Here is a 19,062-nt window from a genome sequence, read left to right as displayed (position 1 = left end):
GTAGATGCCATCAAGTGCCATTAGACAGCCGCAGAGGAGTGCGGCCACAAGCTCCAGGTGCTCTGCATGAATAATGGCGAGGAGTTCATGGCGGCCGAGTTCATGGCGTACTACACCGACGAGGGGATTCAACACCACTACTCTACGCCCTACTCACCGCAGTAGAACGGCGTGGTCGAACGCCGCAATCAAACGGTGGTGGCAGCGGCACGCGCCCTCCTCAAGCAGTGCGGTATGCCGACGGTCAACAAGGGGAGGCCATGATGACCGTTGTACACCTGCTCAACCACTCGTCGACTAGTGCTCTCGATGGCAAGACGCCGTATGAGGCCTGGCATGGGCGCAAGCCGACGGTAAGCTACCTACGTGTCTTTGGCTGCCTCACCTTCGTCAAGGAGCTGAACCACGTCAGCAAGCTCAATGATCGTTGCTCGCCAAGGGTCTTCATCGGCTATGTAGGGGGGCTAAGGCCTACAGCATGCTCGACCCGGCGGCACGACGCATGCGTGTGGCGCGCGATGTCGTGTTAGATGAAGGACATGGCTAGGCATGGGACAAGGCAGTGGATGATGGGTTGGCGGCCGTGCTCTGCGACTTCACCGTCGAGTATGCATGGGCAGGAGGTTCTGAGGGAGCACAAGGTGCATCCTCATCGATGTCTGGGTCTTCATCACCAGCGCTGACCTCTTCATCAGCTCCGCCACGCTCGCCATCACCACATCCGGGGGAGCTCGACAGCCCATTAGTAGTGGTCGGCAGCCCATCAGCAGTGATCGGAAGCTCATTGGTAGCAGCACCGACCTCTCCAGCACCATAGCTGATCTCTCCGGCGCACCAGCCGACCACTCTAGTATCTTCTACTTCGCTCGCTACGACATCGGGGCACGCAGGGCAGCTGGAGGTCGAGTACGCGATGCCGCTAAAGGATGATGAAGACCGCTTGGACGCCTACTACGATGATGAGCCCCTCCAATATCGCACGGTGGTGAACATCCTCGGAGAGTAGTCTCCATTGAACTAGCCTGAGAGGCTCTTCACCCAGCTACATCTAACGCACGCCGGTGAGCCGAACACTTATGCTGAGGCACAGGGTGATCCGGCGTGGCGGGCGGCAATGGAGCAGGAGCTCAAGTTCGTCGAGCAGAACGACACCTGGGATCTGGTGCCACTACCTGATGACCACCGCCCCATCACCCTAAAGTGGGTGTTCAAGCTTAAGAAGGACGAGTTGGGCACGGTGATCAAGCACATGGCGTGGCTGGTAGCGCGCGGCTTCGTCCAGCAATAGGGGATCGACTACGACGACGCTTTCGTCCCCATGGCACACATGGAGTCAGTTCGTGTCCTCCTCGTGCTGGCGGCTCAAGAGGGGTGGCAAGTCCATCACATGGACGTGAAGTCCACCTTTCTCAACGGCGACCTCAAGGAGGAGGTCTATGTGCGCTAGCCACCTGGCTACGCCATCACCGGAGAAGAGGGGAAGGTGTACCGCCTATGCAAGACACTCTATGGTCTGCGCTAGGCATCGCACGCCTAGAACATGAAGCTCGACGCCACGCTTAAGAAAATGGGTTTCAAGCAGAGCGCGCATGAGGCGGCGGTGCACCGGCGAGGCAGCAGACGCAACGTCTTACTGGTCAACGTCTACGTCGACGACCTCATCATCACTGGTACTGAAGAGCTGATGGTGGAGGTATTCAAGGCACAGATGAAGAAAGCGTTCGACATGAGCGACCTCAGCCTCCTCTGTTTCTACCTCGGAGTCGAAGTGCGCCAGGACGCCAGCGGGATCGCCCTCTGCCAATCCCACTATACCAAGTGCATCCTCGAGCTCGGCGGCATGACTGGCTGCAATCCGGCCCACGCCCTGATACAGGAGGTCGATCCAACCCATTACCGGCGGCTAATTGGGAGCTTGCGCTACCTGGTCCATACCCGGTCGGACATCACGTTCGCTGTCGGGTACATGAGCCGGTTCAAGGAGCGGCTGACGATGGAGCATCTATAGGCCGTCAAGCGAATCCCGCGCTATGTGGTGGGCACCCTCGACTACGGTCTCCACTATGGAAGGACCCCTGATACGGTGCGGTTCGTCGGCTACTGCGGCAGCGATCTCGCCGGCGATGTAGACACTAGCAAGAGCACAACCGGGATGATGTTCTTCCTCGTTGATTGCTTGGTCAGCTGACAGTCACTCAAGCAGAAGGTGGTGGTCCTCTCAAGTTGTGAAGTGGAGTACATTGCTACTACCACTGCAACAACTCAGGCGCTATGGCTGTCAAGGATGCTAGTAGAGCTGCTTGGTAGGAAGGTGGATGTGGTTGAGCTGAAGGTGGACAGCAAGTCTGCTCTAGCTCTGGCCAAGAACCCCGTTCTTCCAAGAAAAAAGCAAGCACATCCGCATCAAGTATCACTTCATTAGGGATGGCTTGGAGGATAGGAGCATCAAGGCCAACCACATTGCCACTATTAATCAGTTGACTGACATTCTCACCAAGTCGCTGGGAAGTCCAAGTTCTAGAAGATGAGGGAGAAGATTGGGCTACAGCAGATCACCTCAAGTGCTCGGCACAAGGCCGAGGGAAAGAATTGATAGATAAGTCTAGTGCTAAAGCACTTGTATCTTACTTTTTCAGCACTTTTACTTTCCTTGGCTTACAAGCCTAGTGTTAGTAATATACTCAGCATCTATTTTAGTGGTTAGAATGTGGTGCAGCAAGTGAGAGTTCCCCTGTCTATAAAGGGTAAGAAAGTGTCATCGTAAAAACTAAGCCATTACATTTCTTTTTATCCAAGTGGCCAAGAGACAAGCTGCTCTCTGGTAATTCCTAAATCAGAATCTAAAATCTATTTGGACCAACACAACAGTCCCACGTGTGTGTGGTAAGTGGCTGCTAAGCATCGCGGAGCGCTTAGGCGGCGCTAAGCGTTAGTTAACAAATTTTCTTGACATCGGGGAAGCATGAGGGGCGCTTGCATGTCAAAAAGACGCTAGACCAGGCGCCGGCGCTTGGAATGTGCATCTCATAAAATCAGGAGCCGACGCTTGAAAGCTAGTTAAATATTAGGCCCCGTTTGGCAGGGTTTCACCTCACTAATGAAGCTTTTTTTTTTTTTTTGCTTTAGCTCCATGAACAGTTCCATCGGTGGAGCTGAAGCGGTTTTGGTAAATCGTTTGGCAAAATGGCTTCCCTGTGAGAGCATGTTTTTAGAGGCCTGGAGGAGAAGCCGAGAGAAGCCACTTTTTTTTTTTTTGCTCCATCCCACCCCAAATCACTGTGAGAGCATGTTTTTAGGGGCTTCACAAGTGAATCTATTTTACTTTACCCCGTTTGGTAGAAAACGGCTCCAAACGACTCCTGAAGCCGGTGGAAAAGCCCTGCCAAACGGGGCCTTAGCCTAAATAGGTCATGCACGCATTGCAAAGATAGACGCCCAAATAGGCTCCTACAATTATCAAAACATTTAAGCATCAGTAAAATGGTTGATTCCATTGTAGGCTAGGAGCCTTATACAGATGCTTAATGATGATGATTTTTAAGCGGCCATATAAACATCTTTGCATTGTACGTGCCCTAACAAATAGGCACCACAATTAACGGAAGCTAATTGCGTAAATATGCTCCATCCGATCCATCTTTTATCTTTTTTATAGCTTTATTCCATAAACCAAACGCATAACAAACATCTAGAGACATCTTCGTCCCCTCAACCAAACACAGAAACCTTCAACAAAACACAGAACATGCATCTAGGAAACCTTGAACCAAACACGCATCTTGGTGTTTCCGTTCTTGTCCCCTTAACCAAACATAGAACAGAGACGTCCTCATCCCACAAAAGTGAACAAAAGTGAAATGAGTCTATACCGTCTCTCCTTGATCCCAAACCAAACACAAAGTGGTCCTATATCAAGTTGGATCACTACCATCAGACAACAGAAGTCGGGGGAATCAAAGTTCACAAGAACGGAAACAGATTGCCTTCAAACTAAATATGCTACAGGCAAATAAGTACAGTCCAACTAGCTGGCAATTAATATAGCAGTAGCAATTATAAGAGTCGAAACTTCATCAGGCTCCCTAAGCCATAGATACGTACAGATACATAAACGGTACCGAATGACTTGCACAACATAACCACAGCACATCGATCTGAACCCACTTTGATGCATAGATAACCTACGGCCCAACAGCATGAACAGATGTCAAGTTAGAAGCAGCAAAACGATATCCAAAGCTTGTGCATCAGGTTAGCCTCTTCATCCGCAGCCCAGCCAAGACGTCTTTAAACTTACGTTCCGCACCGTTGCACAGAACCTCATACCCACTAAGCGATGTCTTGATACTAGCGAGCTCCGCATCTATTTTTTCCTTCTCCTTTGCAATCTTCTGACTTTCCTGGCGAATGCGCCCAAGTTCTTGCTCAAGCTCTGCCGCAGCTATATCTTTTTCATCAAGCAGTGCACCAACTCGGGAGGACGAAGCTGTCTTCTCCACAAACTTCGAATCCAGCTTGCCAATTTGTACATGATAACTGGTGCGCTCAGATTTTATCTTGACCAAATCGGTCATGGCGCTCTGCATAAATTGCACACTAAATCCATTTGCCTCTAGATGGGAGATTGTCCTGATCTTGTCCTCAAACCATTCCATGCTGTTGTCTATGCTTGCTTCCATTGTAACCTTCACTAAGTCCGCGAATGACACCATCATACCTAATGCCATTCCTTCACGTAGTAATGGGGCATGTTCTTGGAGTGGAAGGAAATGAGGTTGTTGAGGAAGCTCCTTAAACACATGCATTGCTTCAACTAGATCCCACATAGGTGAGTTCTTGACGAACAAAGCCTGGTCCTCAAAAGGCTGTGGTGAAGGCAACAAGCTCTCAAAAGCAGAGCAGCTCCTCAATGGAGAACTGTCAATGATGCACTGTGAACTCCCAGCATTCTGTAAAACTGACCTCTCATCCACTTTCCCACGGGCTTGTTGAGCCGGACAATCAAGACATAGGATAGCTGTTTCCATGACATGGTTGCTTTCAGCTAATTTGGTAGCAGCATGGTCTGTGCACATGTCATCATTTCCCTTCGGTTCAATAAGGCTGTTGGTCATACCAGTTGGCTCTTCATCAAATTGAGTATCATGTATGTTAGTACCTGCACACAAAAATCCAGTCATTAATCATTGGTCTGCAACTATCATGTATGTATGCCTTCAATTATGTAGCAAACTATGCGCATGGGTAGATTTTCCACAGTTCATACCTATCCCATTATCCATTGATTTAAAGCCAGGAGGCACCATCGGTAACAGGTCCTGATTTGATAATTCAGTTATGTTCTGTGCATCCTCCAAAGTTCTATCAAGCTGTTCTTGAGTATCAGAATTCAGACACTCCAACTACATGCAAAATAGTACAAGGGTGAGAACGTGATGAATAATATAAGTATTAGTTTGCAAAAGAATGTTCTTACTGCTACGGGACATTCTTCTATTGTCTCTGCCAATTCCTTGCTTCCTCTCTGCTGGACAGTCCTAGTCACATCCAATGAGCTATTTGAACTGCACAGTTCTTTGGATCCTCTCCTGTTAGCCACTGCAGATTGTACGGCAACTGTTATTAGATTTTAATTACCACCTATAAAGATGAATGTGTTCCATAGAAAACACTTACATTTCTTAGAGGCAAGAACCTTTGTACTTGAACCCCTTTTTGTCCTTTTTGACACCTAATATAGATTGACAAACAGAACAGAACAAAACACGTGAAAATGAATACAGAAAGGATGTTTTAAAAGCCAATCATATGTCTGTACCAGTCTATCTGGAGATAAAATAGTCTGGCCAGTCCCAGAGACACTCAAAGCTAAAACAATGTCCGGAGTAGAGAAATTCATGTTGCCCTTCAACTGAATCTGCACAAGCAAAAAGATCAATATTAACAGAAATAATAAATTATATGCAGGCATCCTTACTCCAGCTACAAAACATAAGGAATGGGACTCAAATTATTAGAGGGACCGACCTTTCCCTGAAGTCCTTGAATAGGGTGCATTTTCCCCGCTTTAATGTCCGATACACATTTCTTCACCCTGAGTGATTTGGCAGGGTTTTCCTGTTTGCGTGTGACAGCACTATTTCTGCGCGCTGAAGCCATTTTCTTATTTCTGCGCCCTGAAGCCATTTTCTTTCTTAGTTCAGTAATGGAAAGCATATCATGGCCATCAACACTTCTTCCAGAGACAGGTTCATTAAGCTCACCATCAGTAACAACCATATCAGACAGGATTTCTTGATTGTCCACTGGTGCTGAATGTCCTGGAGAAGCACAAAGGAGTCCGTTCATTGGCACCGAATTCACTATCCCATGTGAACCTTGAAGACTGTTCTTTTCAGAGACAAAAGAATTCGGTGAATGAGTGCTTTCTGGTGACTTGCACAGAGCAGACAAAGGAATGTCCATCTCAGAGACTGAAGCATGTCCAGAACCTTCGGCTAATGTGCTCTTTCCTAGACTGTGTTCTTCATCACTGGATGACACCTCAACTGGTGACCTTGGACTATTACCAGACACAGACCGACGCCTCGAGTTAGCCCGTCTCTGCACAAGGAAATATTTAGAACAGATCATACAAGTTGAATGATAAGATGTTTTATTGCTATATGCTAAAATTTCAAAGAGATACCATTCTTTAGCAATGTGCTATATACATATTGCATGCCAATGGTTAAAACAAATGTCTTAAACTCGCAAAACAGCTGACAGCCAATAGGCTTAAACTTCATAGATACCCATAGTGAAATATTTTCCAGGGTCAAGATCTATTCATGATCAATAATACTATCTCCGTTTTTTTATAGGGCATGTTAAGTTCTAAAAAGTTAAAATTCAGAACTCTTGCCTAACAATCAGCCAAATTATATCCATGTTGTGTGTGCAAAAGTTGTACCACTGTATTCGTAGCCAATATATGTTTAGATACAACATTAAGTTTATAGCAATGACAATATTCAATCTAGTCATAAATAAGTGACAATATTCAATCAAAGTATAAATACGCCAGAAACAGAGTACTAGTAAATAGGATAATGCTTGAGTATCATTGAATCTATCACAAAATGTAATTCATGCTGAACAGCCCCCACCCCATTACCAACACTCCCCCAACTGCCACCACATGGGGATCCTATGATATTGCCCACCATCGTGAAATAAGGAATCAAAGTTAGGGATGAAAGCGGGCTAGCCCGTTAACCCGCATATAGGCTTAATTTTGTGGTTTACACGTGGTAAACCACAAAATTAAGCCTATATGCAGATTCGTGGGCTAGCCCGCTTCCGTCACTGATCGATGTTTGCCTAAAGTCAAACTATCATAAGTTTGACTGAGATTATAGAAAATAAGAATAATATTTATGACATCAAATTAGCATCACTATCTAGAAAAGCCAAAACGTCTTATAATTTCGAATGGAGGGAGTAATACTTTTCTCCATAAACTTGGTCAGACTTAGGAAAATTTGACATGGGAGAACCTTCGATACTTATATTTCAGGACGGAAATAGTAATTTGGCATCCTTTATTCATCCTCCTGTGGCTCCCTGTATCTACACAATGCAATGCAGCTGCTCCATCACTGTGTACGAGGCGAGGCCACGTCACACCACCACCCATGAGCAAGCAGCAAATGAGGCAAGGCCATGCCTATGCTGTCATGCCACCACACAGCATTGGGATCGACTGCCTCAGACCCCCCTCGGCCCTCAGCTTAGCGGACACAAATCAGATAATGCCATGCAGGGCCGCAGTGCAGGTGATCTGGTTCACAAGGAGGGACAGCTGTTGTCATCGGTGCAGGTGCTCAATGCCACATTGGCAAGAGCAAGCGCGAGGTATGCAGGTGATTCAGGTTCGTGGAGTGCAGCGTGTACGACTGCAGATGGAAGGTATTTGAAAGAAGGGGCACCATGTTGTACCATGGCCCACAGGTGCAACGAGAATTGCCTGCTCATGTGCCTTGCAGGTAGGCAGTGGCTGAGCCAAAGCAATCCATGTCCATAAGTTCTCAATTAATCACTTCATCTCCTACACTTCTAATCAGTAATTACTTCTGCCGCTTCTCGGTTTCGATTCACTTTCTTTCAGAAGTTCTCTACTACTAGTTGATGTGTTTGTGTGACTTTTGAACTTGCGAACTGGTGCTGTGATGTGAATTGGTGCTGTGGACTGCTGCAGCCATGCAGTGAATTGGTGGTGTGGTGTGTGGTTTGATGCAGCCATACAGTGCTGTGAAGTGTGAACTGCTGCAGTCCAAGTATTGAGCGCAGTGGTGTGCTTCCTATGAGCTGTGACCCTTGAGATTGAGGTAGTGAGTGCTGTGTGTGAACTTGTGATTTGTGAACCTATGCTGCGACTGATATATAGGGTGAACTTGTGAACTCTAAATCAATGCGAGTTCTGTATCCTTCTGTTTCTGTTGAATTTCCGCCCATATTTACTTGTTTACTTCTATCCGTATATCCCATGTCATCCCTGCTCCTGGATATCCTGTTCCAGCTCCCATTCCCATTCCTGGTGACAAAATGTGAACATAGAAATGATGAGTGGTTTTCCCACCCATTCCCGTCAGTTTTTATCCCTACTCCTAGAGGACCTTATGTAAACATGAGGTTGATGATACCCGTATTCAGGGTCCTATCATACAAAATTAGCAGCCCAAACACGCAAAACACAAATGGAACAGCTTGTCTGAACTTAATCATGTGCCAGAAACTCCATCCTACCCATAAAACAAAAAACAATTTGACAGACACAGGCACAAACTCAAGGAGAGGAAATATTGCCATTTGGCTGAAGCTGGAGCGTACTACAAATCATGTGAAGCACAGTATCCCTGTGTCAGTGATGGACTTAATTAGACTAGCTGTACTTATCTCAGACTTGTATTTCTAACAAATTTGTCTTTCTAAGAATAGCTATGGCCTACAGGCAATCATATTCATATATTACAACGAGACAATGAAGGAACTAAGATATGCAATAAAGTCAGCAAGGGCCAGTCCCAACAAATCAGCAAGGAACCATGTAGTATCTGCATCTCACAAGAGTACAACAGCAGACAATCAGAAATGAGCTAATAAAGACAGCTATGACAAACAGACGTTGCAGTACCTTACAGGTCGCAATCTTCCATTGCTTGCCATTCCACTTATACTGCGGCTTGAGCAATGGCGCCACCTTGGTCACCAGCATTTCTGACTTTTTGGCAACAATACGGATCTCATACTCACCCTCGCCGAGGACCCTTCGCACCACACCTGGTGACCATGCCCCATCGCAGTAGGCCTCCACAGCAGCGCCAGGCTGGAGCTTGAACTCGCTCTCCCTTGGCGAATGCTCGACAGCCGGCCTGATGAACCACCAATGCAGGTACTCGGTGGCCTTCTCCGGCCCGCCCTCGCCCTCCTCCAGATCGAAGTACTCGACGACGTAGCTGAGGTCGTCGACGACGACCCTCACCGTGGCGAGGAACCAGGACTCGCCGTACGCGCTCCGTTGCCTCATCACCTCCACCTTGTCCCCGACCTCGTAGACCTTGACCGCGCGCTTGGGGCGGACAACCATCGCGACCTGGGAAGGGATCCAGTCGCCGTCGACGTAGTCGCGGCGGGGGCGGACGAGGCCGGGCGCGAACTCGATGACCTCGCGGGTGATGGGGAACGCGACGGTGACCCCGGCGGGGGCGTCGGGGGCGTCGGGGGCGGACACGACGATGCCCGACCACCACCCCTCGTTGTGGAACGCCTCGACGATGTCGTGGGTCTGGAAGCGCGGCGGGGGCGACGGAGGCGGCGGCGGCGGGCGCGGGCGGATGTGGGACGGCGCGAAGGGCTCGGCCAGCACGCCTTCGTCGTCGTCGGCGAGGAGGTGCGCGTACTTGACGGTGTACCGCGCCGGGTGGCGGTACCCGCGGGCCGGCGTGAAGTCGAGCACGGTGGCCTCGAACCAGGACCCGTGGAAGCCGTCGTCGTCGACGCGGACCTCGACGTCGGTGCCGGGAGGCAGCGGCGCGGAAAGGTCCACCCCGCGGGGGGGCGAGGAATGGGGCCCGTCGGGCGACCCGGATGGCGACCGCGACGACGGCCGGGGCCTCTTCGAGGGCTTGCTCCGCCTCAGGCTCGGCGAGCGCCCGCGCCCGCGCCCGCGCCCGCTCTTGCTCCCGCGGGGGCGGCCGCGCCCCCTCCGTGGGCCGGCGGCGTCCGGCGGCGGCGCGCTGCCGGATGCGGCGGCGGTCATTGGGGATCGGAACGGGATTCGGGGGGCGGGGTTTGGGGGAACTGGGGTTTTGGGTGGGAGGGTGGGATGGAGGGGGTCTCCGCTATAGGCGTGGGAGCGCTCCAGGCGGGGCCAGGCTTTTGCGCGCTCGATGCAGGCGTGGTGCGCCGTTTCTGAGCAGGGTGTGTGTGTGAACGGGGCGGGGAAGCCGTTGCAACGCAGCACACGCGGCTCAGTAAGGGCGCGGGAGCCACGTGGCGCGGTGCCGGAGAACTGGCAGGGTGGTGGTGGTGGGACGTCCGGCGGGACCACCTGTCAGTGGATGAGAAAGCGCGAGCGACACGGGTGCGGGGAGGGGGGCTTGAACCGCGAAGCGTGCTTTTGCGTTGCGTCGTGTGTGGGTTTTTGTCGCGGCTCCACGTCCCTGCGGGAGACGAGGGATGTGGCGCATCGGTTATCGTGTCGTGGGGCCTACATCAGTGAAGCAGGGGCGTTACATCATCTGCGAAGTAGGTGACCGTTTGGCAGGGTCCCTCGTTATACGTGGGAAAGGGGGGAAATCCTGACTTGTTTCAAATAAATTGTCTAATTTTCGTAAAAATATAAAACTATATTAACAGTATCAAATAAATTTAAGATCATATAGTATATATATTAATGGCATATCTAATTAATATACTTTCATATAATAGATATTTGTGCTTTTTTTATACAATCATCTGTAGTTTCTTCCTGAGAGCATCTCTAAGAGTTCCCTAAAATTCTTTCTAATCCTTGATTTTTAGCAAGATGTGGAAAAACTCCTCTGCAACAACTCCTAATCCATCCTCCTAATCTTTCGCGTAAAGTTACGCGCTTCCGAGTCACGTGTATTTTCTCTCTCGCGCGTGTTTGTGGTCACTCTCCACCATACGTCTCGACCCGCGTGGAGTAAGATCCCATCGCCTCATTAGGTGGGTCCCTCTTTCTCTATTTTTTTCTCCTTTTTTGTTTTCTACTTTTTTCTTTTTATGCATTAATATATCTAGTTTACATGACTGTATATGTATTCATATACTAGTTGTAGACGTATAATATGATGTCGTGCACAATGTTTTTTTCTTTTTCACCGTTTTTTCTCTGTTTTCACATTTTCTCTTCTTCCGATCTAATTGAATCTTATGACCACGAATCCACAAAAGTTATGATAAGAAGTTGCGGTAATAATCTGTCATGTAAAAAGTTATGCATAAGAGTTGTGAGCATAACTTTGTAATTTTCAAATAATGGAAAGTTGTGAAAAATATTTTTTTTCAAAAAAGTAATTTCAAAAAGATTATGATGACAAATTATGTTGATAATTTGTTCCGTAAAAAGTTATGCATATAATTTGTGTGTATAACTTTGTAACTTTCAAAAATGAAAAATTATAAGTTTTTCCAAAAAAAAAAAGAAAAAATAGTTATGACAAAAAGTTGTGGTGATAAATTGTAACATAAAAAGTTATGCACATCAGTTATATGTATAACTTGGTGACTTTTTTAAAAAAAAGAAAGAGTTAGGAATGATTTTTTTCCAAAAAAGGAAAGTCACAGGAGTTGTGAGATTGATCACTGGTTTTAGAACTAATCGTTCCCTAATTAGTGGAGTCGTAGATTTGCCACAGATGTCGCCTCTTAAGAGCCTGTTCGGTTAAGCCGAAACCTGGCTAGGAATAATTCCAGTTGACGACCTCTATTCAAATTAGAATACGAATCCGGCCAGGAATATTTCCAGGGACTTTTTTCTCCTTCAACCGAACGGCCCCTAAGGGTAGTACCCCTCCAATTTGGACCCTGTGGATATGCACCGCCAGGTGGTCTGCTCCTCGCCCGGCAGCTACTCCTTCACACCGCCCTCACACAGATTATGTGCATGCCTTGGTGAGAAATTTCAATCTTTGACCCTCAATACGTGTGCCTCTCTATATTTGACACTCAATTCATACGCCTTTAAAATTTTTATCCCTGCACGTGCAAATTTTTTGGATAAGAGGGATTTATCTCATTTTCTATCTCCGATACTCTCTCTCTCTCTCTCCTCTTTACTCGGGCCTCGAAAAAAGACTAAATTACCCATGCACAGAATGAAGCCATGTCGCTCATGGGTTCTGCGAGTTGCGAGTCGCAACTGTTCTGGCAACCATGAGGACTTCCGACCGCCAGACGCCGCGACCCGAGCAGGCTTCGGCGGTGTCCACCAGTCATCGCTCGCCGCCAGACATCGGTCGCCCCTAGTCCTCCACCAACCTCTCTGTTGTTTAATTTGGTCCTGGTTAGCTGGAGCTTTGTAGCTGCAGCATGCATCAGCAAGCTCAACCCATCAGGCTGATTATTTGGCTTGTATCAATACATTTGCTTAATAATAGATGCCCCTGTTCCTTCTTATTATAAGATACAAGGAGGTCTGCTGTTACTCTTTCCCATCTCAGTTCTTTGTTGATGCTCGACTAGTTGGTCAACCACCGACTAAATGAAATATGTCTGACTTTATTTGATACTTTTGTGTTTTTGTTAGATCACTACCAAGACCTTATTCAAGAGGCCCACCCAGGAGAAGGCTTTTTTATTTTTATTCCTTTTTTTATTCAATATTAATAATAACCACTCTTAAAACAATTTTACAGATCTGAGTCTTTTGGGGCGCGGTAACATCTGTCACGTTAGACGGTGTTTCCAACGTGAAAAAATCATGGCGTGACAAGGCTAAACCTAAGAAAAATTATAACTTTTTCGTTATGACGTCGGATGAAAATGAATTTTATATGAAAATTGTAGATCTCTGTGAGATCTAAAACTCTGTAGTTTTGCATGGTTTCACTTGAGGCTGTTAAGATGCTCAAAAGGATAATATAAAATTTCAGTAGCATAATAATTGGTATGGGTGCTTGTCGCTTTAGAAAAATAATATCTTTTTTGGTATGGTGTCAAATAAAGATAATTTTTACATCAAAGTTGTAGTGCTCAATGAGATATACAACTTTATAGTTTCGAGTTTTACAATTAAGGTCATTAAGAGGCTTGAAAATAATGTAAAATTTCGCAACATAATAATCGCTTACTAGTGCTTGTCGTATTAGAAAATAATATCATCTTTATATGGTGTCAAATGAAGGTACTTTTATATTTTTTAAGTACGTTAACATTCTCAAATATAAAAACTCAAATTATAAAGTGTAGATTTCATTGAGAACTACAACTTTGATATAAAATTTATCTACATTTGACACCATACAAAAACGATATTATTTTTCTAATGCGACAAGCGTTACTATGCGATTATTAAGCTGCTAAAATTTTATATTATTTTTTGAGCATCTTAACGACCTCAAATGTAAAAACTCAAAACTACAAAGATGTAGATCTCATTGAGAGCTACAACTTTAATTTAAAAATATCTTCATTTCACAGCATACAGAAAAAAATATTATTTTAGCACTAGTATGCGATTATTATGCTCCTGAAATTTTATATTATTTTTGAGCATTTTAACGTCTTCAAATAAAAAAAACTTAAAACTAAAAAGTTGTATATCTCATCGAGGTCTAAAATTTTCATATAAAATTCATCTTCATCGGACGTTGTATCGAAAAATTATGATTTTACTAATATTCAGTCTTGTCACGCCACTCCTAGTGGCTCGACAAAACAATACTGCCAATGGAAGTGACGTGACAAGGTTTTTCATGTTGGAAACGTCGTCTAACGTGGTAGATATTGCCGTGCCAATGCATTTGGTATGACAACATTATTTTGTCGAAGCAGCGACACTGGCGTGACCAAAAGGGACATATCTGCAAAAAAAATAGGAGCAGTTATTATTAAAATATTGAATTGAATAAAAAGGATTAAAAATATTAAAAAATCCCCTAGGAGAAGGCAAAGATGTTTCCCAGAATATCATGAATTAATGTGTGATGGAGTGGTGAAAGAATTCTAGAGATCCCAATTATTAGCTTGGTGTATGTGTATTAGTGTAATTTGATTGTGGTTATCAGATTATCTGTTGTTTCCTTATTTGGGACATTGGTAGTTGTATCGGCGAAGTCACCAAAAAATATGTTGACGCTTAATTAGGTCACACACTCGATAAGGAGCTAGATTGATCGATGTGGGCCTAATCGATTTTTAGATCGGCCGGCACCAAGGGAATGTCCACACCTGGACCTTGTGCCTCTAGCGCTGAGCGCGATACGCAAGACATGTCGACGGAGCAGCCTCGTCGGGAGCGCAATACGCAAGACATGCCATTAAGGTCTCTTGAGACCCAAAACCCTATACGCCCGGGAGGGACCCCGTTGGGGTGTGCAGCGGCTATGGGCTGCTTTAGCCAGCCCGGCCACTCTAGAATTTCCCTGTCGTCGATCCACCATCCATGTAGCACCGACGAAGAATGAGGAGAAGTAGAGGAGAAGACAAGGTAAAAGAGAGGTAGTAGGTTGATTTGTTGTGTTTTGTGTCGATTAGATAGATGGGAACTCAATCGGCCATGATCGTCTCATATATATAGAGGGGATAGTCTTATCCTAGTAGAAAACCTCTCCAAGATTTATTTTCTAAGTTTCCCATGAGTCAGAAGTTCTGATTTTCATGCAAAGCCAACACCTCCAGGCGAACATCAGAAGTTCTGATTTCTGTGCAAAGCCAGCACTTCCAGACGATAATTAGAAGTTCCAATAGGTGTCAGAAGTTCTGATTGGTCTTCGCCAATTATCGGTAGTACTGGTTTGGGTCGGTAGTACCGATGTTGAGACATCTTCTTGAAAGCACAACTCTCTCATCTGGACTCCAAATTGAGCATTCCATATATGTTTTTTGATCATCTTGACGAGAGGAACATAATGGTGAGGTTCGTTTCTTATTTTGACAACTCCACAAAATAGACAATTTTAGTTGTCAACAACCATATACAAGTCGCCGCTGCGGCAGCCTCAAAGCTTCTATCTACACATGCTGCTGGTAAGAACACTCAGGTATGCAATGATAAATAAAAAGTTCACCAACTCCCTTACTGATATTTGTCTCCATATAATTTTGCTCATTCAAAGTTCATGCCTTCCTAGTTTATGTCATATGCTCTGGTTTAGGTGTTGTCACATAGGCCTCTGTGGCACACCCATAGGCCTTTTTAAATTAAGCATGGTGCTTAGGTTAAAACCGTCTTCTTTAATCAAACTTAGATATGGTGTTTAATTTTGGTTAATGAACTTGGAGTATTACTTTCATAAACAATGGAGGTAACTCATGTTGGAGATTAATCAAGACTGAGATTATTGTGCAAACTTTACATTAGCCTTGTTTGAGTATACAAAGTCTAGTGAACAAATACATAAATAAATGAAATAGATTAATAGATAATAATACTATTAATAAAATAATAAAAAAGAAAATAATAATAATAAGATTTAGGCTCCCCGGTGTTCAAACCAACAGAGCCCTTGTTTGTTTCCACCTTTGTTTTTTTTATTGAATAAACAGGTACAAGAATAAGTGTGGGGAAGATGATCCACACTAGCATTCAAAACCTCCCCCATAAATGATGTACAACAGATCAACAGTTCCAAACTTGGTTTGTGCATCCTCTCTCCCTACATTCAAATAAAGATCAACAGTTCCAGTAAGGTTCTAGAAATGACATTTCACGATCGGACGCGTCCGGTCGATCGCGATCGGACGCAGCACCAGCGCCCGGTCACTCTCCAGCTTCTGCTCTACCTGCGTCACCACACGTCACCTTGACTAGACGCTCACAGCCAGCGTCCAGTCACTTCCAATGCCAGCGTTCGGTCGATGACCGACGCCTGCCTGCTGACTGCCACTACTGATCGGACGATGGAACCCAGCGTCCGGTCACTATGTGACCAGAGTCCGGTCTACTCTGTGGGACCTTTCTCACTTCCGTTTCATCACCGAGTTGATCCAGATCAACTAGAACTTCATCTCCTTTGTAAATATGCCAACACCACCAAGTGTATGTGTGTTAGCATTTCACAAACATTTTCCAAAGGATTAGCCACTCAACTTGCCACGCCACTCAATCCTAGCGACAATGCAAAGTTAGATCACTCGAGTGGCACTAGATGACCGATATGCAAACAAGTTTGCCCCTCTTGATAGTACAGCCATCTATCCTAAACCCGGTCATAAACTTCTCTACACACCTATGACCGGTGAAATGAAATGCCCTAGGTTATACCTTTGCCTTGCGCATTCCATTTCATCTCCTCCAATGTCGATGCAACACATGCACCAACATGATCAACAATGATATGATCCACTTCATATCATCACATGATCATATTGGTTCATCGATCTTGACTTCACTTGCTTTTCACCGTTGCCTTCGTCCATCGGTGCCAAGTCTTGCTCAAGCTTCACCGCCACGCGGTCCATCGCTCCAAAGCCTCTAACTTGCCCTTCACGCTTACAACTGATCCATCAAGCCAAGTCTTGTCTTGATCTTCTCCACCTTGATCACATGACTCAATGTCATGTCTCATGTGCAATGAGCTCCTTCATCATCATATGTGTGAGCTTTGCAACATCTCCAAGCCATTTTCACCTTCATGGCATATGTTGCTTACACACATGTACCTGTGGACTAATCACCTGTGTATCTCACATAAACATAATTTATCCACCTAGGTTGTCACTCAATTACCAAAACCACACAAGGACCTTTCAATCTCCCCCTTTTTGGTAATTGATGACAACTCTACAAAGATATGGAAATTAAGCTCTTTTAGATTCATGTTGCTTGCCCAAGCAATTTTACCATGTGAAAATGATTTTGGACAAGTACCACAAACCCGAAATGGTAGTATTAGCCCCCCTACATATGTGCTAGAGTGTTTGTTTTGAAGCTCGCACATATGCATAGATTAAAATTGTGGGAGAGTAATTACTACTAAATGATGCTAAGGTGTATAGAATAAACCTTTGAAGCGTGTACCAATCAGAGTTGCACCTTTAAGTTCATCCTTAGCACCATGGTTAGCTAGATAACACTTGGAAATAAAAACACTAGATACCTTGTGAGATCAACAATAAAAGCAAGGTACTAGCATTACTTGAAAAGCATACCAAGTGTCTAGCTATCATCCTATGCATGCTAGTTCTCAAATCATCATTCAAGTTCTCCAACTAGCATACACCACACAAGCATGCATATTGAATTTAAGAGCTTATGCAATGCAAGCAAGCACATGAATATGCACATATTAAATGCAATCAATCAAGGTTCATGAGCTTGCTCCCCCTACTTGTGTGCTTCTCTTGTCCAAGAATGTTGATCCATCTCTTTTCTTCAATGTTGCTCCCTCTTTGTCCATGTCCAACCTCTAATTCTTTGAGATTTTATATCTTATCTCTCCCCCATGTACAATCTCAATCTCAAAGCTTTCATATCTTTATACAATCTCTCCCCCTTTGTCATCAATTTCCATAAAAGGTGAGTTTCTCATTGATGCAAAGGTATGCATTTGGGGTAGATGGTTGAGGCTTGAATCTTGCATTTTTGATGGACATTACTTGATTGTTGGAATGACACCACTTGAAGATACCACTTATAACTTGTACCACTTGTATCTCGTGTAGGGAACTTGAGATACCACACATAGAATCTTTGATCTTGATATCAATTTGTGGTACATCTCCCCCTATGTGATAGCATGAGTCATCCATTTAATACACTTGAGCTCTTGTAGTTGAGGGAATCATTCTTCATTTGATGATCACTTAAAGTTGAGGATCACTTGTGGAACCATCATCTTGTATGATTGATATCATGTGTAGATGTAATACTACTTGTATGTATGATACCATTTGAAATAATCTTCTAGTATGGAACCACTTGTTGGATTTGTCAATAAAAAACCATTTCTTGAACATTTGCTAACTTCATGAGTACCACTTGTAGGATATCACTTGTGAGTTGATCTAGACATCACTTATGAATTTGATGAAATACTTGAGCCTAGATACTACTTGAGATAAACAAACTAGATATCCATTAGCATTGTTGTCTTGTGCTTGTACTCTTGTTACTTATTATGAGCTTCTAAGTTGACTTGAACTAAATTGATTTGCCTAAGTTTCCAAGTCCGGTTTGAACCAATGACAAGCTTCTTCACACCTCTTGCAAGGGTTATCTTGCCAATGTTGTACTTGTCACTTGTTAGCAATCCAAATTGAGTTAAGTACATGGGTTCACTAGCTCATGAACAAATTCATATACTAACCACTAGATCAAGTAGTCATTCAAGCAATAGTGGTAGGTTATGAATTTAAACTTTTCATTTGTTATACATGATCCTATGAAGCATGTACTATATGCACTAATCACATACTAGTAAGGGATGAAATGATCATGCACATTACAATGATACCTTTGCTATGTTGGAGTAGAGGATAGTCACATAGATTCCAATTCATTATTTCAATAGCAATGTGAAGTCCAATTATAAGCTTGGTGAAGACCAATAGATGCCCTTTTTTTGAATTCCATTCCTCACCCATATGAAATAAATACCACTTATGATCAAGTGCACTTTCTTGTTGTGGTTGGCTTGCTTCATCTTTTGATCTTTGCTTGCATGAGAGAATCATTTGAAATACCACTTGAAATATCATAATTAGCTCTCTTTTTGGGTGTTGCTTGCTTTTCTTGATCAATCCTTTTGATTGCTTCAACTAAGCATCTCAAATGTCCCTCGGATTACCACTTCCATGTTAGCCTTCCAAGTACCACACTTGGTTTACCTACTC

The 19,062-nt window shown here is 44.8% G+C and overlaps 2 protein-coding genes across 3 annotated transcripts; one reads left to right on the top strand and one right to left on the bottom strand.

Annotated features, from left to right (window-relative positions):
• Positions 1–1,540: 1,540 nt before the first annotated feature.
• On the top strand, positions 1,541–2,008 carry LOC136480156 (uncharacterized mitochondrial protein AtMg00810-like). The gene has a single exon (XM_066477789.1). The coding sequence runs from the start codon at positions 1,541–1,543 to the stop codon at positions 2,006–2,008; it is 468 nt and encodes a 155-aa protein (XP_066333886.1).
• Positions 2,009–4,014: 2,006 nt separating this feature from the next.
• Positions 4,015–10,330, bottom strand: LOC136482252 (DUF724 domain-containing protein 3-like). 2 transcript variants are annotated; one of them, XM_066479475.1, is made up of 8 exons: positions 9,176–10,330; positions 6,264–6,603; positions 6,028–6,176; positions 5,819–5,917; positions 5,677–5,731; positions 5,477–5,598; positions 5,267–5,402; positions 4,015–5,158 (listed from the first exon to the last, which is right to left on the bottom strand). In XM_066479475.1, the coding sequence occupies exons 1-8, from the start codon at positions 10,298–10,300 to the stop codon at positions 4,248–4,250; spliced, it is 2,937 nt and encodes a 978-aa protein (XP_066335572.1). In that variant the 5' UTR covers positions 10,301–10,330; the 3' UTR covers positions 4,015–4,247. The 2 variants fall into 2 exon arrangements, with proteins under 2 accessions (XP_066335572.1, XP_066335571.1); XM_066479474.1 differs by having other exon boundaries at positions 6,028–6,603.
• Positions 10,331–19,062: the final 8,732 nt, after the last annotated feature.

The sequence above is a fragment of the Miscanthus floridulus genome, chromosome 9 (genome assembly GCF_019320115.1).
Source record: "Miscanthus floridulus cultivar M001 chromosome 9, ASM1932011v1, whole genome shotgun sequence".
NCBI classification, from domain to species: domain Eukaryota; kingdom Viridiplantae; phylum Streptophyta; class Magnoliopsida; order Poales; family Poaceae; genus Miscanthus; species Miscanthus floridulus.
This window is presented reverse-complemented; position numbering and strand designations above follow the sequence as displayed.

Excerpts from the sequence above, each read along its gene's own strand:
- LOC136480156 (XM_066477789.1), top strand. The coding sequence starts at position 1,541 with ATGAAGCTCGACGCCACGCTTAAGAAAATGGGTTTCAAGCAGAGCGCG.
- LOC136482252 (XM_066479474.1), bottom strand. The coding sequence starts at position 10,300 with ATGACCGCCGCCGCATCCGGCAGCGCGCCGCCGCCGGACGCCGCCGGC. Across the intron at positions 6,604-9,175 it reads GGAAGATTGCGACCTGTAAG|AGACGGGCTAACTCGAGGCG; the intron begins GTACTGCAACGT and ends TTCCTTGTGCAG. Across the intron at positions 5,918-6,027 it reads TTCAAGGACTTCAGGGAAAG|ATTCAGTTGAAGGGCAACAT; the intron begins GTCGGTCCCTCT and ends TTGCTTGTGCAG.